The sequence below is a fragment of the Ahaetulla prasina genome, chromosome 1, assembly GCF_028640845.1.
Source record: "Ahaetulla prasina isolate Xishuangbanna chromosome 1, ASM2864084v1, whole genome shotgun sequence".
NCBI classification, from domain to species: Eukaryota; Metazoa; Chordata; class Lepidosauria; order Squamata; family Colubridae; genus Ahaetulla; species Ahaetulla prasina.
The window spans coordinates 107,551,070-107,574,751 of NC_080539.1; the positions used below are offsets into that span (position 1 = coordinate 107,551,070).

Consider the following 23,682-nt stretch of genomic DNA (forward strand, 5'->3'; position numbering starts at 1 on the left):
TCTCTCCATCCCACACGTATGATACAACCAGCATCTTCTAAAGCAGCGGTCTCCAACCTTGGCAACTTTAAGACTTGTGGACTTCAACTCCCAGAATTCCTCAGCCAGCTTTGCTGGCTGAGGGATTCTGGGAATTGTAGTCCAAAAGTCTTAAAGTTGCCAAGGTTGGAGACCCCTTTTCTAAAGTAAGAAGAGTTTCAAACAGAGTTTCATTGCAAAATGAAACTGCAGGAAGATCTGCCATTCAAAATACAAGACCAAGGAATTCCCTTGGGCACCTTTAAACTCTTGGTTTGGTATAAAGTAGCTCAAGGGATTGTAGCCCATTGAGAAGGAATGCATTGTTTCTTTTAACACAGATTCTGCTCTGCCAGAAATATTGTTATTTCTGACTTGTCGCTCCCTATGTTTTAGAGCATCACTGCAAGTGCTTAAAAAATATCATGCAGAAAAGCGTATAAATGCATCTGGCAGTGAACAAACATGTCTGTTCATGTTACTTGTAGCAAAAGGTCAGCAGAAGCAATGGTTGCCTAAGGAAATCACAAGAACCTGCCTATATCGATGTACTGCAGGGGCAGATCAGATCAAAGAATTTATTTAGGGTTCGTCAGATTCCCTGTTCCACATCCCTTGAATTCTGCTACAATAATTTAACACGGAGATGTAAAATTAAATGAAAAGCTGACAAGCTGAAAAACAAAGCACCTATCTCTATCACATTTTACTTACAAGAACCTCTTATATCTTACAAGACTCTACAGTAATGTCTCTCAACTTTATCAACTGTCTGGGAAATTCTGGGAAATGAAGTCCACACACCTTCACATTGCCAAGGCTGAGAAACACTGCTCTAAAACACTCTTTGGGGAGCATCTTACCAATTTGTGTGGTAATAAAATGGCAACCATTTCATGTGTCAAATTTCTCAAAAGGAGGATATACTTCATTCATATTTTTTTAAAGAAAAAAAATGCAATCATATTGGATTACTTGAGAAAACATTTTTTATTTCTTTGTGTATTAATGGTGTTAACTTTATGACTAAAATTGGCTATAAAAAGGTAAAAGGTAAAGGCTCCCCTCGCACATATGTGCTAATTGTTCCCAACTCTAGGGGGCAGTGCTCATCTCTGTTTCAAAGCCGAAGAGCCAGCTCTGTCTGAAGACGTCTCTGTGGTCATGTGGCCAGCATGACTAAATGCCAAAGGCACACGGAACGCTGTTACCTTCCCACCAAAGGTGGTCTCTATTTTTCTACTTGCATTTTTACCGTGCTTTCGAACTGCTAGGTTGGCAGAAGCTGGGACAAGTAACGGAAGCGCATCCCGTTACGTGGCACTAGGGATTCGAACTGCTGAACCGCCGACCTTTCGATTGACAAGCTCCGCGTCTTAGCCACTGAGCCACTGAGTCCCTACAAAAAATTGGCTATACTGTATATTAATTTAAAAAGTACTGTTGTGGTGTTTTCGTAGAAGGAATTCCATAAGTATTTGGGTGAAGGCTCTGTTCCCAGAAGGTTATAATTCCATCATTATAATTTTCTCAGCCTTGTTTTGAAAGTTGACAGGACATTCATTTTCTTTTCAGGGTTTTGGATAGGTTGTTAATGTAGTAGTTCCCAGCACAAACACATGCCAAAATGCAACGCATGCGGAATGTATCATGTTTTATTACCACAGCAGAAGACTTGAAAGCACCCCTTGGACACCCACTTGCAGTGGGAGAGCCCCATCTTTGACGGGGTGCTTTTGTTTGTTGAGAGTTCGATGGCTTCCTTTTCCGGATATACACCTGCCTGCTCAATTCACACCGTTTACCAGCAAATCCAGATTTACAAATACATCTCCCTGACACATCACAGTTCAAGGACATGGACCCTACTGGATTGCAACCACATGGAATGCAGAACTGCTTTTCTGGAGCCCAAAAGTAAGTGGACTTTTGAAGAGGAAGAAGGGAGGAAAACAAGTTAAGAAGTGAATGTATACAAAATGTCAGAACAGTAGATAACATGAGAATTAAAGCCAGAAATACCAAAGATTTGTAGAGTTAAATCTCAGGCCCAATCATATTACTATTACAGCATATTTTCTATTCTAAAAGCATTGATTTTTACTTATAAAACCAAACAAATGTTGCCATGAATGATTTCCAATAAGATTTGTTTTCATTTACATCACCTACAATAAGAGGCTTCCTTGAAATTTCAACATTTTGGCAGAGCTATTTGGCAAACATTAGTAGGAATTCTGGAAACCATATTTAAAAATTTTGTTTTTAAAGTTCTGGAATAATGATGATTCCTCCTTGCACTTCCAGCTGTTCAATTTTAAACAGCCATACAGGAGATGTGGACAAATGTCTAGTAGAAACAAACATTGATATTCCCTAAAACACTCGTTTTATAATTATTCTCTAATTTCATAATTACTCTCTAAACTAATTACCTGTTTATTAGCTCCAAGATATACTTGGTTGTTTGCTCTAGCTATATTACAATATTCTATTCTAAATGCTTCAAGGCCCAATATCAAGAGCTTTAAGAATTTATATTTCATGAGGAAAAAAAATACAAGTACTATATATCATTAAGATCAAGATGGATGTGTTCTAGGCATCTTTACTGATGAAGAGCATATCAGTAATTTAATGTTAAATGCTTAATGAACGTTCTGCTCATCACTGTATTGTCAGGATTCAGAAAGGCATTGGAGTTATTTCTTATTCTTATTTCCTTATTTATTCTCTACTTTTGTATCTGGGAAAAGAAGATTAGATCGAATCACACATTCTATATAGTATAAATTTGTGATAGTGAATCTATGGCACGTGCCCCACAGGTGGCACGCAGAGCCATATCTGTGGGCACGTGAGCGTTACCCTAATTCAGCTCCAGTGTGCATGCGCGCACCAGCCATCTGATTTTTGGGCTTTCCGGAAGACAGGAAATGGGCCGTTTCTGGCCTCCAGAGGACCTCCCGGGGGGGAAGGCTCTTTTTGGCCTCCCCAGGCTCCAAGAAAGCCTCTGGAGCCTGGGGAGGGTGAAAAACGGGCCTACCGGGCCCACTATGCCACCACGAGCCAAAAGCGGGGGGAACGCGGGGGGTGGGGGTTGTGCATGCATGCACAGGGGATGGGGCACAATGAATTATGAGTGTGGGCATGCAGGCTCACAAACCCCCCCGTTCCCCCCGCTTTTGACACGCGACGGCAAAAAGGTTCGCCATCACTGGTATAAATAGTTTAAACTCTAAAATCTTCTCAGCAAGCATTTCCTAAGAGCGTCCAATGAAAGGCATGTAAATACATTTTATTAGAGCATTTTATATATTGTGTATATCAAAATAGACATCTCCATGGCATAGTTCTGCTGAAAGTGCAAATATCTGCTTTTAACTCATATCACAGGTTAATGTCTGGAGAACCCATATGCTCACCACTGTTTGTCTGGTTAGTTACAATACATAGAAAGGCCTTTGCTATAAAGGAAATATACATAAGATTGCACAGTTAGCACTTCCCTCCATCATAGTGCTTTATGGATGAATGGTATTCCATCTCCGAAAAAACAGAAAAGATACCTGTCTGTTCAGCTACTTGAACGTTTTAAAAAACAAGTAAACTCTTACGACAATATTTTTAATGAAAATTGTTCCTCGCCCTTTTGAGAGCATAAATAAAATAATCATGATATATTTAGTTTTAGATTCTAAAAGTGGATAGATTTTGTGTAATTTATATAATTTATTTAGCAAACAGTAGTGTTCAAGGAACACAATGAAGACTAAGTTTTTAAGACTGAAAAGAAAGTCACAGAACGTAACTTGCCATGTAAAAGTACCAGAGGCATTTTATATATATATAGAAAAGTTCTTCTGTTCCATAAAAGATGGGAAACAGAACAATTAAGTCTTTATCAGATCCTGGTGTCTTACCTTACACTGGTTACACTGACGTCCCAGAACATTGGGCTTGCAATGACATTGTCCAGTCTTAGAGTCACAGACTTCTGAAAATGAGCCATTGATATTGCAGCTGCAGGCTTGAGGTAGACAAGAACAGGTTGAAATGAGACAATAATGAACATCCATAGCACACATACGTTTTGTACTGTATACATAAAATATTTGCTGGCAATCTTTTGCAAGAGTTTAGTCATCTAGCTCCTGTAACATTTTAAATTATCTTACGCTAATGAACAGAAGGCTAGAAAAGATCAACTTCTGGAGCAGGGGATGTTCATAAATTACAAATCAATTCCTGCTTTATGATTTACAGTCTGTCACCCAGCTAATTTCCACAGTTCTTATACAAGTAAAAGACTCTAGAATACTTAGCAAGGGAATAAAGACGAAAATTGTTTTCTGTCATTTATCATCTTTTAAAAGCCGAAGAAGCAGAACTAACCCATAAAGACACAATTCTTCATTTACCGGTAGCTTCCAGGCTATAAAAAAACTAACAAATTAAGTTAATAATCTGATCTATACGCAGACTAATGACATCTTTTGTGTCAGATCCTATGAGGGCCTTATAGAAGTTATAGTTTACTCAGTTTAACAAAGCAACCAGGATTTGTGGCAGCCCAACATACATTCTTGTTTTTCCTAAATTAAGAGTGAAAGAAAAGAGGAACTGTCAAATAATATAAAAGTGCAAATACATTTTTCAACATCAGGATTTGTAAGATGTTTGTACATCAGCTCCCAGAATTCCTCAACTATTATGCATGATAGTTGGGGAATTCTGGAAGTTGAAACATCTTAAAATTGCTAAAGTTGAAAAATAGACTAGTGTAATACCTTTACATTCATGGTGGAAAATGACAATTTGTACTGGCCTGACCTATGGATTTCCTCTTCAGTTCAAAAAACTGTAAAATATTATTTAAGTATTAAATGGAACATATATGACCATTCACTAAAAATCTTTTCACCTTACTTTTTGTCCCTTGAGTAGATTTAATTCTCAGAGTAAGGTTCTTCCTTATTAGCGTCAAGTAACATCTCATTCCAAATGTTGCTTATGCATATTATAAGAGACCGGGTTTCTTAAAAGGAACCCTAAATATATTATTCCCTTAAAAAACCTGACATTTGCTCTGGAAAGTAGTTTTTTTCTACGGATAACATAATCTATCAATAAATCAGGATGTGGAATCAGTTGTTTATTTATAGATCGTTTTTCTTATGAAATTCAAAGCAATGAAAAATAAAATGTTTATCTAAGGTTGGATGTAGATGATTAGTTGAACTGATATAAATGAACATGTCTGCCATATATAACCATGAGTCATGAATAATTTGAGAATTTTAGATGCTAAAATCCTGACTGGTTTATCGATGAGTATATGTGACAATACTTGTTTAAATACTTGTTTAAATTAGCCATATATTCAACATATATTTGGACAATTTGGCCAATGACCACTTAATTTTTAACTAAAATTCCATGAACAATGGATAACCCATCCATTACCTAGGGATAAGTCAACTGGCAAAATTAAAACTACTTGTACGTCTGAATCTGTAAAACAACCCCTTATACATCTGAATCTGTGAAAAATGTTGAGTACTTAACTGTGATGCAAATAACATTAATGCAATGAAGGGAATTATAATTCCATCATGATTTTTCAAATTTGGGGCTTTGTTGTTGGTATCTTTAACTAATAAGTCATCGGACATGCTAGTGAATTGTTAATACGTAAACTCTTACGTTAGTCTGAATGTGTTAAAAGGTTGGGGTCCCCAACCTTTTGGACCTCAGGGACCACCAAGTCCATAATTTTAAATCCCGCGGACCACTAATACGAATTCAGTGTGCCACTTGCTGAAGTGCCTGGACTCCCAGTGACAGGATGGGATCCTTCAGGCACTGTCCCTCCTCTTTCTTTCTCTCTTTCTCCCCCCCCTCACCTCTCTCCCCCCTCTCTTTCTCTCTCTCCCACTCATTCTCTCATCTCTTTTTCTCTCTCCCCCCTTTCTCTTTCTCTCTCTTCCCCTCTCTTTCTCTCTCATTCTTTCTCTTTTCCACCTCTCTTTCTCTCTCTCTCCCCAACTCTTTCTCTCTCATTCTCTTTTTCTCTCCCCCTCTTTCTCTCTCTCCCCAACTCTTTCTCTCTCGTTCTTTCTCTATCCCCCCTCTCTTTCTCTCTCATTCTCTTTCTCTCTCCCCCCCTTTCTTTCTCCTTCTCTCTCCCACTCTTTCTCATGGGCCAGCCAGTGTCTTGGGGCTGAGAGGAAGTCAATCGTCCCCCTGACAGACTGAGGTGCAGGAGTACCACAAGGGATGGAAGAAACTTGGAACTTTGCAGCACAGCCCTCGCCAGCTGGAATGAGGTAATGGTGCCGGGGTGGTGATGGTGCAGGCGGACAAAGAAATGGCTGGCAAGAACCCAGGGTTGTTTCTTCCCCCCTGCTGTAGCTTCCTGTTGGCTGAATCCACCAGTGGCTGTCCCCACCCCTTGCCCTCCCTTCTCAGTCACTCCTCACCTGGCAAGGGAAGGGGAGGGGGGAAATGGAGATTCGCTCCATATTCCAGAATGGGAGCAAAGCTTCGTCTCTTGCTGGATTTTTCTCTCTCTGTCCTACTCTTTCTCATGGACCAGCTAGTGTCTTGGGGCTGAGAGGAAGTCAATCGTCCCCCCAAGAGACTGAGGTGCAGGAGCACCAACAAGGGATGGAAGAAACGGCCATGAGATCCAGCAAGAGACGAAGCTTCACTCCCATTCTGGAATATGGAGCAAATCTCCATTTCCCCCACTTCCCTTGCAAGGCAAGGAATGACTGGGAAGGGAGGGGCGGGGACAGCCACTGGTGGATTCAGCCAACAGGAAGCTACACCAGGGGGAAGAAACAGCCTGGGGTTCCTGCCACCCGTTGCTTCGGCCCGCCTGCACCCCCCCTTGCACCATTACCTCATTCCAGCCAGCGAGGGCTGCATGCAAAGTTGCAAGCTGAACGAACCTCCCTCAAAGGCGGAGATTTACAGCCCCACCATGAGCTGTCTGGCCAGTCCCATATTCCAGAGCTAAAGTCACAGGAATGGCCATTGCTTATCCCAGAGCAGCTCCTCCACCCAGGTGAGCCGCGGACCACCAACATTTTTTCACGGACCACCAGTAGTCCGTGGACCACCGATTGGTGACTGCTGTGTTAGAAGGTTGTTTGTGCTCAGAATCTAAGCAGAGTCAGATTTGTTTGGGATTTTGATGACCCCTATACCCCAAATATCATAAAGAGCTGTAGACTAGACAGAGACAATGAAGAACACAACACAAGCCACTTGTCTACATACTTGGAAACGCTTGGATATAAAATGGGTATTTTGTTATGGAAATAGGAATCAGGAATAGGAATGTTTTTTTCAACAGATCTGCAACTTTGCAGAAATGGTTAAGAGCAAACTTCAGGGAAGAGGTGACAAAAGAATACAGTAAGAGGGCTCATCTTAAGACAACAGCTGTGGTTGCAACAAATGAAGAGAAAACTTAATGATGGACAGATGAGAATATTACAGAAACAAATATAGGCAGAGGTGAGTATCTGTAGAGTTTTGTTTTATTTTCCAGGCTTTATTTAGAGCCGAGGTGGTACAATAGTTAGAGTGTAGCACTGCAGGCTACTTCTGCTGACTGCCAGCTGTCTGCAATTTGGCAGTTCAAATCCCATCGGCTAAAGGTTGACTCGGCCTTCCATCCTTCCAAGGTCGGTAAAATGAGGACCCAGATTGTTGTGGGCAATATGCTGACTCTGTAAACTGCTTAGAGAGGGCTGTAAAAGCACTATGAAGTGGTATATAAATCTAAATGCTATTACTATTGCTATTGATTTCCACAATATGTAAAACTTTAAAAGGTAACTGAAAAAAGGAACTGGTTTCATAGAAGTCATGTTGGGGAGTGTCATATCATTTTGTTTGTTACAAAACTTCCCAACTATTTATTCAGGGCATGTGTTCAACAAATTGCTCTGAATTTCCTGCTATCTTCTGAATCCTTTTATAGATTAGCCCTTTTATAGATTAGCCAAAAGCTACATTTCAGGTCAGGATTAGTGGTACTTTATTTTTTCAAATTCATTTTCATCTAGTTTCTTAGTTTTAAAATTTAAATTCATTCTACCTCCTTAAACATTAGAATGTGATTGGTTTTAACTAATTTTTTAATTATTTTTGATGCATCGTCTATAGTAAATTCATGCAGTTCCTTGCAAAACCTTTAGCATTATTATTTTTTTTTTCACATCCTGGCAAAACACTTAAAAACACTGAAGTGGTTCCACCCTGTCAAAAATTTGGCACCAATACTTAAGTTTATCCTAAATAACCTAGGATCACTTCCAAAGAAGGCATGCTAATCTTTGAAAAGAATTACTTACTTCAAATACCAGTTTTATACTATTGCAGTAATCAGAGAAATTGTTTAAATTATTTTTGTACCCTTAGTGATATATGCTTCCAAATGGTTTAGCAATGCTTGTTTCACGCTAGGATACCCCAGCTTCTCAACCTCTGACATACAAACATGACATACAATAGAACACTTCAAACTCTCTTCCTCACAAAGATATACTTTAATTGTGATTAATTTTACAGGGGTGATTCATTCCCAAACACTCTCTAAAAATGAAGGTAGTCAGTTTTTATAAATGTGCAAATATATATTCATGTACAATGTTTTATCTGTGTTTTTAGTTCCTTTGTCTTATTGCAGGGGGCACTTCCAAAAGGGGATTAAAGCATGGCACCATAATGAAAGGGGGTGGCCTGCAAGAATAATATACAATTAGATATAATAACTCTCCATGACGGAAAGAAAGTCAAAAACTCATTGAAACTGAAGTACAGAGGAATAGAAGAGTAAGGGTCATATCTGTAAAAATATGGATGGCATTGTGTAAATAAACCAACAATTCATGATCGCTAAGCTATTAACAGGCTATTGTGTGTTTGTGTGTGTGTGGGGTAACCAACAAGACAATCTGAATGGCCCTGCTTTGTGTAATATGGATTTACTCTATGTAATGCTATGCAAATAAATGCACGTACTGTCTGACACACTCATGAGATGTGCCTACAGGGAATGAATGCATTTTGACAGGAAAAGCGAGTTTCCAGGACTTACGTTGACATTTCTTTACATCAAGAGCATCTCCGAAATACCCATCAGCACACTTCTCACAGTACTGGCCTGTTGTACCTGGCTTACATTTAAGACAAGCTCCAGACAAGCTGTCACAGCTGCCAGGAATGGAGAAGTCAAGGTTGTCATTACATTGGCAAGGCTGGCACAATCCCCCTGGTTTTGAAGGTTGTCCAAAATAGCCTTCTGCACACCTAGGGCGACAGACAGATCAGTTCAAGCATTTACTTCGGCCTGTTGGTATAAAACAATGATTACAGTTTTGTGATCCTTAGGAAGCACTAAAAATAGCTTGATTTGGATACGCTGGATATTCCTCATTTAAAAACAAAACAAACAAATATTAATCATAATTTATTTATTTTATTTATTTATTTTATTAGATTTTTATACCGCCCTTCTCCCGAAGGACTCAGGGCGGTGTACAGCCGAAATAAAATACAGAGTATATACAATTAAAAGAAATTAAAAGAAACTATTAATAAATGGCCGATAATTTAAAAAATTTACAAATGTTTAAAATCTCTAAAATCCCAATTTAAAATCAACTATTTATGCCAGCATATTATTATGCTATAATAATAACAACAGACTATAGTTGCAAAATTACCAGGTGAAACACTGCCAGCTATGCTTTGTGTTAGATAATAATGTGGAAGGAAGAAAGTAAGAAGGGACTATGCCATAAGAATTAAAGATGAACAAAATCACAGTCAGAAATACCCTCTTTGCATTGAGGTTTATGTGACACCACCTACGTACCACCTACAAGGCACAATACCATAACTTACTTAGAAAACTGCTATTTTCCTCCTCAACATAAAAATCCCCGTTTAAGATGGAACCTAATAAACTTTACAAAATGACAAGGAAGTAGAGTATATGCATAATAAATCTATATCTCTATCCATAATAAAGGCTGTTTCTGAATTATGCATGTATGCAAATCCAATGCCTTACTTTGAATATGTTTAGGATAGTAGCTAAAATTCTCTTTGGACTCCTACCACAAAATGAGCATATCTGTAATGTTTAGAAGAATAGAGGAAAATGTTAACGACTAGGTCATATGAATCCTGTTCAGTGATCAGTTTCAAAGAAAGTTGATAGGGCAGAAGACAAATAGCTCCATAAGACTATAGTCTCCATGACTGGTAATATATAACAACACACAGTTAGAAACTCAATCTTATGCTTACAGACTTAGTCTGCTTCTTTTGTTCTTAAATTACATAGAAACATAGAACAAAAGTTCCCATGTGGCCAATGCATTATGATTGCTGGAAGTATATTGGAACAATGCAGATTCCTCCAATTAATACTCATTATTCTCTTTGCTTATCTGGTTTTGTTACATTTTTTTTCTTTTTCTGTTAGCCTTTTTCTTTCATCTGATAATGCCAGCAATTTTTTTTCAAAGCCTATTGTAATAACAGCACTCTAAGGATGTGTGGAATGCATGAACTTATAATCGCAACTCACTCTTCCACAAATGACAATCCACTTATATTGCTCTTTGGCGCTCTGCTACCTAAATTTAATACATTTTTTTTCCTCTAGGCATTCTATCAATAGGTCTATATGCCTTTTCAAGCATTCCATTTGAGCAAATTCTCCTAACAGAAGACCCTACTTTGATGTCTTCCAGTTCAACTTGGGAAGTGGCGGAATTACAGTTGTTAGGTTCTCCTTATCTCTCAGCATTTCAAACCCTCTAATCTATCCTGCCTAATTAAAGACATACATTACTAACCACCATTTTATTTTCCTTTTCTTTCTTTCTTTTATTATTATTATTATTATTATTATTATTATTTATTAGATTTCTATACCGCCCTTCTCCCAAAGGACTCAGGGCGGTGTACAGCCAGAGTAAAAACAAACAATACAATATACAATTAAAACAAAATTAAAAAACTTATTACACAATTGGCCAAAAACATTAAAACATTTAAAATTCTAAAAACCCATTAAAATTCATATAAAATTTAGAAATATGGAATATAAATTTAAAAATACAACAAAATTTAAGCCAGCCCCGTGCGAGTAAATAAATGTGTTTTCAATTCGCGGCGAAAGGTCCGAAGGTCAGATATTTGGCGTAAACCAGGGGGAAGTTCATTCTAGAGGGTAGGAGCCCCCACAGAGAAGGATCTTCCCCTGGGGGCCACCAGCCGACATTGTTTGGCGGACGGCACCCTGAGAAGTCCCTCTCTGTGTGAGTGTACAGGTCAGTGGGAGGCATGAGGTAACAGTAGGCGGTCCCGTAAGTACCCAGGCCCTAAGCCATGGAGCGCTTTAAAGGTAGTAACCAGAACCTTAAAGTGCACCCGAAAGACCACAGGCAGCCAGTGCAGTCTGCGCAGGAGTGGTGTTACATGGGAGCTACGTGGAGCTCCCTCTATCACCTGCGCAGCTGCATTCTGGACTAACTGAAGCCTCCGGGTGCACTTCAAGGGGAGCCCCATGTAGAGAGATTGCAATAATCCAAGCGAGAGGTGACAAGAGCATGAGTGACTGTGCACAAGGCATCCCGATCAAGGAAGGGGCGCAACTGGCGAACCAGGTGAACCTGGTGAAAAGCCCTCCTGGAGACAGCCGTCAAATGATCTTCAAACGACAGCCGTTCATCCAGGAGAACACCCAAGTTGCGCACCCTTTCCTTTGGGCCCAATAACTCGCTTCCAACAGTCAGCTGCGGCTGCAGCTGACTGAATCGGGATGCCGGCATCCACAGCCACTCCGTCTTGTTATTTAAACTTATTAAAACTTATTAAAAAAGTTTTACAATTTTTTCCCCCATACATCCCCCCCATCCCTCCTACCCTAACCCTCTTCCCTCCCCCTTTCCTCCTTCCCCCACTCCCTCCCCCCTCCAGACTTCCCAGAGCAAATACAGGGTATAATGTCAAAAATCACAAACGAAAATATACTAATCATCCAAAAGCTCCCACCCCTCTCTGAGCTCTTAACTCCCCTTTTCCATAAAAACGAAGAAAGGATTGTAGCAATACAATTTACAATCTTTCCATTCATAAACTATTTAACTTTTTAGTCTTTCAGTCCAATTTTTAAATATCAGTCTATCTTCTCTATTCCTATATATATCTTGCATAAGCAGTCCTTCAAATATGATATTTCCACGTTGCCAACTAAGTTCATAAATTTTACTGTCCATTCTTCAACAATAAGCGGTATTCCAACTTCCAATATTACTCCATCAAAAGTTATTCTTCAATATAATCCATGTTTGCTTTCTAAAATGTATTTGGCGATCAAAAGTCAATTAGAAAATATACCTTATAGTCCATATTTGTATATCCATCAAATAAACATCATCCTTTTAATTTGTTTAAATCTAACATTTAACTCCAGTTCATTCCCATATTCCCAACATTGTATTCTAAACATTTTCTAAACAATCTCGACATATATAATTCCAGCATTTAAATTAATAAGCATTTTCTAAATCCTTAACCAGTTACTTTTCTTAACAATAAAATTCCAATTATATCTCTCACTCTTAATTAATCAAATAACATTACTAAAATTAGATCTCCAACTTATATCCAAAATAAATCAATTTTTTTTTGAATATAATAAAAGAAGAAAGTTAAAATCATAATTTAAATGTTGGAGATGTGATTGTAATGATGTTATTTGTTTATATATGGTTTAATTGTTAACATTTTATTTTCCTTTTCATCTACTATGCCAACATTCATGGAAAAGAAATTCATGTAGAAAATGAAGTATATGATATTAGCAGGAAAAATAGGGTACTGTTATCAGGATGCTTATGAGGAGAGAAAAAACACAGGAATTTAGAAGGGGAATGTAGATATAGTTATTAAAAGACATTGTTCATATTTTTCTAGGTTTTTAGCATTGGTTACATCAAGAGTAATCCTAATCTAGTAGAAAGTACATGTTTCCTCTGAAAACTATAAAGTCATTCCCTTTCTAAAGTTCATGTTGTGACTTTTAAGTTAAATCACTCAGTATTAATTCACAAAGAATCCAGTTAATCTATTTAGAAAGGATATTTGGGAAATAATAATTATTCCACATGAATGAAAGGAAATTATTGAGTTGCATATGATGATTTCTGAAATAATGGAACACTAGTCATTTCTAAAGGGCAGCAAGATCCAACTGTGCTTGCTTTTTTGAACGCCGTAGTTTAAGAAAAGCTATAGAAAATAAACTTAAGCAAGGATCCTTGGATGTGGACCTGTCAGGCACTAAAAGGTGATGCAAGTTGCAACTCAGTTTCCCTCAAGGAAGTTCTTTGCATTTGTTTTACTTTTAGACTCCTTTAGAAGGCTCTTCTAGATTTTGTAAATACCAGAAAAGGCCTCTGAGATTGCTCGTGTAAAGATCAGAGAGAAACAAAATGCCTGCTTCACTCTTAGAAACGAGAAAGTTTTATTACTTCACAAAGCAGCTTTGAGTCAGAGTGGTTTTACTCAAATCTAGGTGAAAAGGGAATATAGAGTACAGAATAATAGAGTTGAAGAGACCTTGGAGATTTTCAAGTCCAAATTCTGCTCAAGTAGGAGGCCATATACCATTTCGACAGTCTTTTCTTAAAAGCCTCCAATGATGAAGCACCCACAACTTCTGAAGACAAAAATGTTCCACTAGTTAATTGCTCTCATTGTTAGGAAGTTTCTCCTTAGTTCTAGGTTGCTGCTCTCCTTAATTAGTTTCCATCCATTGATTCTTCTCCAATGCTTTGGAAAATAGGGGATAATAATTTCAAAGTGTAAAGATAGACCCACTGCAAAGATTTTTTAAAATTTTTATAAAGGGTCCACAACAATGTTTTGTTTGCAATTTACAGGTAGTTTTTGCTTAATCACTGGTCACTTGGTGACCATCTGAAGTTTCAATGGACACCTGCCCAAGTACCCTCTAAGATACTTATGATCTGGATTTGAAGTTCTGAAATCTTTCCCCCCAGTGATCACATGACTGCATTTTGAGCACTCAGCAACTAGCCTGCATTTACAGCCATTTGCAGTGTCCTGCGGTTGTATGGCTATGATTTACAGGACGTATTTTTTTTGCCAGAAACTGGTGTTCGTTTCCATTTTCTAGTAAAAAAAAAAGCACCCATTGTGAACAACAGTTTCACTTAAGAACTATAACATTTGCTTTGACTGCCACAAAAATAATTTCATAAAATTGGGTTGGTCACATTATTACCTGCTTAATGACTGACACAATTAAACAACATAATTCTGGCCTCAATTATGGTCTTAAGTCAAGGACCACCTGTACCACAATCACTTCCATGTTTTTCTCCATTTTCTGCTAACTTTTCCTGCTTTAGAAATTTCTGAAAGTTTCTTGTTTTCCTTACATTAAAATGAAATCATGTCAGTGGTTTCTGGTTCTTCCCTGAAATAAATTCCTGCCAGTTATTTTTGAGAGCTTCTAAATTAAAAAGTCTCAACCTTTGCTGAACATGTGTTGGCCCATTTATCTCCAGCTCAACTAAACAACACCTCAGATGTTCTTGATGAGACATGAGAACTGAATTAGAGCAAAAGGATGGGGAGAAGAAGAAAGGAGGGAAAAAGAGAAACAGATTTTAACAGATTAACAGAGTTGGAAGGGACCTTATAGGTCATCTAGTCCAATCCCCTGCTCAAGCAGGAGACCCTATACCATTTCTGACAAATGGCAGTCAAATCTCTTCTTGAAAGTCTCAAGTGATGAAGCTCCCACAACTTCTGAAGGCAAGCTTTTCCATTGGTTGATTGTTCTGTCAGAAAGTTCTTCCTCATTTCTAGGTTGAATCTCTCCTTGGTCAGTTTCCATCTATTATTCCTTGTCTGGCCTTCAGGTGCTTTGGAAAACAGCCTGACCCCCTCCTCTCTGTGGCAGTCCCTCAAATATTGGAACACTGCTATCATGTCTCCCCTGGTCCTTCTCTTCACTAGACTAGCCATGCCCAGTTCCTGTTCTTCATATGTTTTAGTCTCCAGTCCCCTAATCATCCTGGTTGCTCTCCTCTGCACTTTTTCTAGAGTCTCAACATCTTTTTTATAGTGTGGTGACCAAAACTAGATGCAGTACTCTAGGTATGGTCTTACTAGGGCTTTATAGAGTGGTATTAGTACCTCACTTGATTGCATCCCTCTGTTATGCAGCTTAGCTGCATTGCATCCCTCTAATGAAGCTTAGGGTTGCATTGGCTTTTTTAGCTGCTGCTGCACACTGCTGGCTCATATTTAGCTGATTGTCCACTAAGACTCCGAGATCCCTCTCATAGTCACTGCTATTAAGCCTGGTTTCCCCCAGTTTATATGTGTGCTTTTGGTTTTTCTTACCTAAGTGTAAGACTTTACTTTTCTCTACATTGAATTTCATTTTGTTAGATAGGGCCCAGTGTTAGATAGAAACCCAAAGAGAGAGAGAGAGAATATCTCAGGCCTTAGGGTATAAACATGAAAGTAATAAGGAGTCTGTTAAGAGAAAAGGATGGCAACAAAGGCAGAAACGTTCCCCATTTACCAAAGGAGAAATGATATCAACTTAGGATACAGCGAGGAAAGAGTTACAAAACATAAAAGGACATCTGAAATATGAAATAATGGCCCTTTTTTAAAAGGGTAAAGACAAGAAAAGATGAAGCAGCAGCAGAAGAAGAAATGGGCAATTGTCACTCCAGATAAACACATATAAATGTAGCCCGGTAATGTATAAGGATTTGGCAAGGGGGAAAAAAAGCACTTGAAAAAGTAACACTCATAAAGTCAGTTCAAGCACTGAAGAGGAATCATTGTGGTTCCAAGGCAAAATTAATGAAGAACACTTCATGATAATTTCTAAATTAGTTAGTTTAATAGCTACACATGACAGAGGAGCACTGGCATGCTAAAACACGAAGAGATTCCATGCAAATTCTGAAGTGATTACTCACTCTCATTTAATAGCTTCTATAGAAGGCTTTCTAAATACACACAAATGCAAGTGCCTTGAGCATTTTTATGCAATTTGTAACCATTAAAAAAAAAGCAGAGCCGTTTCTTGTTTTCGATGGATGGTACTTGCAGATGGAAATTGCAGTGACCTCCACATTGCCCAACTTATAAGTAAGTACTTTTCAGCTGATTTGTTTCTTACATTTATTAGCTTCACGTCTCTCAGGTTTGAGAGGAGGCCAGCAGAGAAGAAAGAGAGACAGAAATAGCATTCAGAAGTGACAGTAACAGTGATAAGTGAATAAATATGTAAGTCCTTCTTGTGGCAGATGGATTAGGCCAAATATAGCACAATATAGACATTCTGTAAATGCTGAATCTTTTGATTCAACTCCCAGGTTTCCTGTTAATGAAGGGTAGCATATGGCTAATTGAATATACTTTCTAAAATTTTCCTCCTTAGTGTTAGACTGAAGGAACATTCTATATTTGTTTATACGTCTTTATATGAATTCCAGTTCCTCAAATGTCACATACTGAAGCAGATATTCTAGTCAGTGGTGGGTTTCAAATTTTTTACTACGGTTCTGTGGGTGTGGCTTGGTGGGCAGAGGAAGGATACTGCAAAATCCCCATTTCCTCCCAATCAGCTGGGACTTGGGAGGCAGAGAATAGATGGGGGTGGGGCCAGTCAGAATTTTTACTACCGGTTCTCTGAACTACTCAAAATTTCCGCTACCGGTTTTCCAGAACTGGTCAGAACCTGCTGAAACCCACCTCTGATTCTAGTGCAATATTTCTCAACCCTGGCAGCTTTAAGATGCATGGACTTCAGCTCCTTATGATGACTGGGGAATTCTGGAAGTTGAAGTCCAAGCATCTTAAGGCTGCCAAGGTTAAGAAAAACTATCCTAGTAGATCCATTTTTATGTCCTTTAAAAAAAATAGTTATTTACCATTTTAATATTTATAGAGATTCTATGAATAGAATAGAATAGAATTTTTTATTGGCCAAGTGTGATTGGACACACAAGGAATTTGTCTTGGTGCATACGCTCTCAGTGTACATAAAAGAAAAGATATGTTCATCAACAATTCTAAGGTACAACACTTAATGATAGCCATAGGGTACAAATAAGGAATCAGGAAACATCAATATAAATCATAAGAATACAAGCAACAAAATTACAGTCGTACAGTCATAAGTGGAAGGAGATGAGTGGATGCATGTCCTGATCTTTCTCTTTATAAGCCAGTTTTATAGGAACTTTGGAATTACAGTGATGAGAAGTATGAAAAAGAATACAGGGCAGAATGAAAAAGACTTTGGATGAGAAAACAATGCACATAAGAGTACGATTGTTGCAAGAAATAATAAAAGATGGTGCATAATTTATATAGAGATAAAAAGATAATTGCAAAGAACTATAGCAAAGAATAATTAAAAGAGAAAAGATGTAAAACAATTTTGATAGGAATTTGGAAACTTATTTGGAACTAAGACTAAGGTCAAAACAAGAAGATTTTACTACAGTGATGAGAATTGAAAATAAATGTGAAGAAAGAATTTATGATGAAATTGAAATTACACAATGCTGGAAGGAGTATTTTTTTTAAAAAAAATGCATGAGAATGATGACAATAAGTTGAAGACCTGAAACAAGTTTTACAAATGTTAATGTCAAAGAAAAAAACAACCGATGCCCTCGAAGTCATAAATGCTGTGATGATCTTGGAAAACAGTAAAGTTGCAGACATAGATGGTATAAGTGTTAAAATATCAATGTGGTTTGCTTAAGAAGTGGTTGCACAATATGTTTAATGTTTGATGCGTGCATTTCTATCTGACATTCAGAAGAACCTGTCATTGTTCTGTTATACAAAAGGAAAGGTAGGAAGAAAGAATGGAGATTGACAGGGAAATTAGTTTGCTAAATATGCTTAGGAAATTTTTGACATCATTTTAATCAAAAGAATGAGAGAAGACAATGATGAGAGAATGCAATGAGAAGACATTGAAACTTGAAAAAGGTAGCTTTAGCCAGGCAGGGGTTGTGTAGATTACTTTATGCTTGTCGATTTAGAAAAAGTATATGATAAAGTGAATAGGTTTGAATTATGGAACATTTTTCTGAAAGTTGATTGGCCAGTGTAATTAGAATGATATATGATGTAAATAAAATATTATGAGAATGAACCAAATGCTTGGCAAATAGTCCAGCACTGAGGAAAGAGTAGGGCAAGATGGGTAATGGCTATTGAATAGGTTGATGCATAAAGTATACAGAATGTTTGTGATGTTATACTTATGATGTAGCAGAAAATTTATATGTATATTTGTGAAGCTATGCCTTGTTTTTGATTCAGAACTTGAATAATTTGCAGCAAAAAACAGAGTCTGTGAGACAACAAGAAGTAGAAATCTGAAAATTAATGAAGCAAAACAATATTTCTTTAAAAGAATTAATTCAAGAAACACAAGCTTGAAGAAACAAGATTGAGCAAAAATGCTAAAGAGAATGAAGTTTTAAGTTAATTATATGGGACTTTCCTTATGCCTTTGCTTGAGAAACCAGGGAGTGCCATCAGAGTTAGATAATGGAATGATTTGCAGGTATGAAGGTTAATCTTAATATAAGCGGGATATATTAACCAATAAGCGGGATATATTAACCAATAAGCAGTTACAGAGCATGAGAAGTAGTGTCAGCAGGATATGGTGAACTCTGTGGGACAGCATAACTTTTTATAAATGCCATATAGCTCTTCAAGTAGGTTAATGGCTAATAGACGTAAAGTGATATATTCCAATTATAAGACCATAGTCCTAATAGCACATTCTAATAAGATTCTTTTGGAAATTCTGCACAAGAGTTTAAAGCCGTATATGGAGAGAAAAGTGCAATAGAACAAGCAGGTGTCAGAAATAACAGGAGAACATGAGAACTTATAGCTAATATTAGATGGTTGATTGAAATAGTAACAGAGTATTAAAAAGAACACTGCTTTGGTTTGACAGACTACTTTAAATCTTTTGATTGTGTTGATAATTCAAGATTTAGGAAGCCTTTCAAAACAAAGGCATATCTCAGCTTTTGGTTCTTCAGATATGAAATTTCTGCAATAATTAGGAAGCCATATTTAGTAACCAAAAAGATTTACCATCAGAAAAGATTTACCATCAAAAAGAGAGCTGTATTCTATCACTATACCTGTTCAATCTATACATCTGAATACATGATATAAATTGCAAGGATGGAAAAACTAAAACCTGGGATTGAAATTGGTAGAGAGTATAGACAAAAGATGTGTGGATACTATGTTGGCTGCAGAAACTACAGAAGACCTAAGAACAAGCACACTCTAGTAAAACAAGAGATTAAAGACAGGGCTTTCACTCAACATCAAGAAAACTAAAATTTCATCAACAAGAACATTACATCAACAGTAAATGATGAAAGAAGTAGTTGTCAGTTATAATTATCTAGGCTCCATAATTGATGAAGAGGATGAATATGTAAAAAAAGATTGAGAAAAGAACAACAATGGTCAAAAAAGTATTGAAGGACCTAGACAAATTCTTGAAAGATGGAGACATTTCAATCAAAGAAAAGTTAGGCTAGCCAATTCAATGATAATCATGTTATAAAATACAGACACATGGATGGACTCTGCACAATAGCAAGAAGAAGATTAGCTCCTTTCATATATGGTGCTGGAAAAAGCTGCTTCACATTCCTTGGGCAACCGACAGAACCAAACTTCAGCACTAGAAGACATCAAGACAGAATGTTCATGGGAAGCAAGTATCTTGAAACTAAAACTAGGGAAATATCAAGTGGGCTGATGTATCTATGAAAAATATGATGTTACAATACTGGGTAAAGTAGTGAAAAGAGAAGAAGCATCTAAAAGACATAAAGTGAACATTTATTTTTTACTTGTTCAATTTACTTGCTGCCCATCTTGCTGAAGGACTTCCCTGGGTGGCTTACAACAATAAAAACAGAGAAATGAAGAGTAAACATAATAGCACCAAAGTAATGAAACAATAAAGATATACAATGGCATAAACAATGAAGATATAATAATATGAGATTAAAAATGGGTGGAGGGAAGCCAGGAGTGCAGGGGAGAGATGGGGTTTGCTATCAGTCCAGTAGCCACCTCTAATGTGGTACTCCTCTCCCCATTGGGTCTCCAGGGAGCTTGCAGAGCCAGAATAGATGGAGTGCTGGAAGCTCCAAAAATACACCTGCAGTCCTGCAAGAATTGCATAATGAGCTGAGAGACAGAGTATCTTGGAGACCATTCATTCAGAGTCACCAGGAATCAGCTATGACTCAACAGAGCATGACAACAAAAATGCGGGATTTTAAAATATGGGACAGAAAACCATAAAGAGGAAACTGTCTCCAATTCATGCTCCCCCTTTGAATCATGCCCGTCTTTTGTTGACTTTTAATTGTCACAATTTTAAAAACATTTAACTCAACCCATTTCAAGGAAAGAGCAAAAAAAAAAAAAAGAGAACAAAGTGAAGATGTACAGTTTTCATCATTGACTGCCAAAGATCTACATTTGTCCTTGTTCACTCACTTGGGAAGTCATTCATTTTTATCATCCAGAAAGCGGCAGGTGGGTGGGAGAACACTTGTGAAATATTTCTAACGTTGAGACGGTGTCAATATTCCTGTTTTCAGATACTGAATAAACGTTTTAAAAAATCCAAAGCTAATAAGTTCGTAAACACACAATTAAAAATAATTAAGATAACTAAATCTCGTTTCTTTCTCACTTGTATTGTTTGGCTCATTCTGAGAAGATGAAATGGCGACTCACTGAATAATTGATTAAATACACTCTTGGTATTCCAAACAAATTTGGAAGGCAGTATAACAACAATTAAACTATTCTCAAAACCCAGCAAAATCAACAAAAAGAGAGAGAGAGAGAGAGAGAAAACTGTTTTTTTGATGTAATACTTCATGTTTATCTGGGACATTATACCTGTTGGCTCATAAAGCAGCTGAAAAAATTTTGTCATTAAAATAGGATTCCTGCATGCCAGTAATACTCTATTGCCATTATGGGGTACTACTATACGTAGGTCTTTAAAGACGGATACATTAATATGAGAAAACATTAGGCTTTTTTTTTTAAAAAAAAAGAATGGAGCATTCTTAGATGCGAAAAATAATTAAATTAAATGAAAAAGCATGCAAAACTTTCTTACCTTTCACAGCGTAAGCCAGCATACCCAGGGGGACATCCATCACAAATAAATCCGTGAGTTTGGTCCAAATGGCACGTGGGGCTAAAACTTTGTTGGTGGTGGAGAGCAAGAACCAGGTTAGGGAAAAAGCACAGAAAGAAATTTGTTAGCAGCATAACTACTGTTGTTTTCTGAGAACGCTGCTTTCAAAACAGAGCAAGGGGAAAGTCTGTCTGGTCTCACACACAGGGCTTAGGGTTTGGCTCCAGCCAGTGGAGCTATTTCTGCCGACACTGGATATAGCTCAAACGGGTGGCAGCATCCAAATGACATGTTGTTATGGGCCTTTGGTCTATCAATGAGACTCTACTCCATTTTAAAAAGCAGGAATGTACAGCTGTTTGTCTGAGCCCCCAAGGGCCTGGCAACATTAGATTCCCAAGTGAAAGTTCACTGCAGCTGAAGGACAATTGACGGGGATGTTCAATAATCCCAGCTTACATAAACAGATAAAACACACTCCTGCACTGAAGAGAAAAGTAAGTTGAGAATCATGCTGCTTTTTAAAGGACTTTATCTAACAGCATGTAATTGCATAGATCAACTGACTAAATAACTAGCATCTAACATCTTACTATAAGCTTGCCTCAAGGCAATATCCACTTGTTGACTTTCTGTTGGCAGAAGATGTTCTTAGAATGGGAGAATGTAGTTTTCTGACTGCAACCTTCTGTGCTATTTTGAATAATCTTCTAAGTCTCTGGAGCAGATTTCGGGGGGAAGAATGAGGATATGGGACTAGCCAACGATCACAATCTTTCTCATTTTGCGAAAGGGCCTTCTGTACCAATTACTTACTATCCATAAAGCAAAAAAATAAATCATGCTGAATTCAAAGGGACTTTCCCCCCAAGTAACAGAAACAGATTGCAAAGTCCATTAATCATTCTCACCATAATAGCAGTTTTTCCCAACACTTCTAGCCTGAAGTTTCAAAAAGTTGCATATATCACAAATGGAGCTTTATATTGATTTATTTAATGTTTCTCTCTCTCTCTTTTTTTTTTACAAATATTATAGCAGCAGCAAAGTTGCTTCTTTTGGGGAACCCAGACATTTACACATATATACCATAATAAGTTCATTATCTCTGAAGGCATTTTACCCTAGCTGTGGAACTCTACCTTCTAGTTCCTTTTTCCTCTATATTTCTTTTCCTCCCCTATCTGATTGACACACTGGAATGTGGTAATCTGCTGGCACACTGAAAGATACAAGCAGTTTGAAACAACAGGGTATCTGTCACTCTACTATTTTAAAGAGATCAGTCTTCAATTATTCTTCCTTTTATTTTACTTTGAGATTTGTTTGCACTACATAGATGTTAAAATTTCCAAACAACTCAGCAGTAGGTTTGCAGCCTTAGGATAAAGCTTAGTTTAATGTGGTTATAGCGGTGCAACAGTCTTTTTTCTGCTAACAATTAACACCTGCAACATTATAAGACCTAAGTGAGATTTTTTAACAAGTCTTATGAATGGACAGGTAACCGTTATTAAAAGAAACCATACAAGCTGCAGTTTTAATTATTGTGTTTTCTGCTGAAGTCTAAAGTTTCTGACTGGCAGCAGAAAACAAACGTGTATTTATTTGGGAAATGTCATTAAATTTAATGGAACTTATTTTCCAGTAATCAAAGTCCAGGTGGGTTATATAAAAGGGTGTTTTAAGTCTGAAGAAAGTAATATTTTTGTGGGCATTCCAACTACAACCTGGGTTGTGTGAATTAAGTCACCACTGGCAGAGTAGCAGAAAAAAACCCAGCTTTTCTTTTTGGTCATTGGGACAAATTGGTTCTTGTTTGCTTGCTTGCAAAGAATAAGCACATGAGACTTCCTGGATCAAATGTAGGATGCTTAAAAACAAAAATGTGTGGGGAAAAAATCACACCACTGAAAATGGTGATTTGCAACTAAATTTTGACATCATAATCTTATGGACCCCAAAATGCACATCACACTTATAAGCTCATTTGCCTGCCCCCCCCAGATGATAATTCTGTTTTATCAAAAACAATTGTGAGAGTTTCTGGGAAGGAGAAAAGAAAGAAATAGTTCCATTTATGTGAGGAGAAGCACAACACAGAGGTGAAGATTAGTAGAAAAGAAGCATTTCTGAAATCCATGTCATTTCTTTTATTTGCCAGGTATTTGAATTCTGAACTTAATCAACCAGCATGACCTGAGTAGATCCTCAGAAAGTATGCTGTTTATGTAAATATAGCAAGTATAATAACCTCAGATGTTTTAGATACTGTATATTCCAAAGGGAGAGTCCAGAAAGACAAAGAACATTATTTTTTCCAACTTAATTTCCATATG

The 23,682-nt window shown here is 37.5% G+C and overlaps 1 protein-coding gene across 6 annotated transcripts in view; it reads right to left on the reverse strand.

Moving 5' to 3' along the window:
• The window catches only part of LAMA2 (laminin subunit alpha 2), a 515,150-nt gene that overhangs the window by 189,909 nt on the left and 301,559 nt on the right, over positions 1 to 23,682 (reverse strand). For 4 of the 6 annotated variants that reach the window (XM_058172053.1, XM_058172043.1, XM_058172038.1 and 1 more), the window contains exons 18-21: positions 21,323 to 21,409; positions 9,134 to 9,345; positions 3,942 to 4,048; positions 1,681 to 1,944 (exon numbers count right to left, since the gene is read on the reverse strand). In XM_058172053.1, coding sequence (XP_058028036.1) covers positions 1,681 to 1,944; positions 3,942 to 4,048; positions 9,134 to 9,345; positions 21,323 to 21,409 — 670 coding nt within the window. The remainder of the gene's footprint in view (positions 1 to 1,680; positions 1,945 to 3,941; positions 4,049 to 9,133; positions 9,346 to 21,322; positions 21,410 to 23,682) is intronic. The other 2 variants (XM_058172079.1, XM_058172060.1) reach the window with 1 other exon arrangement.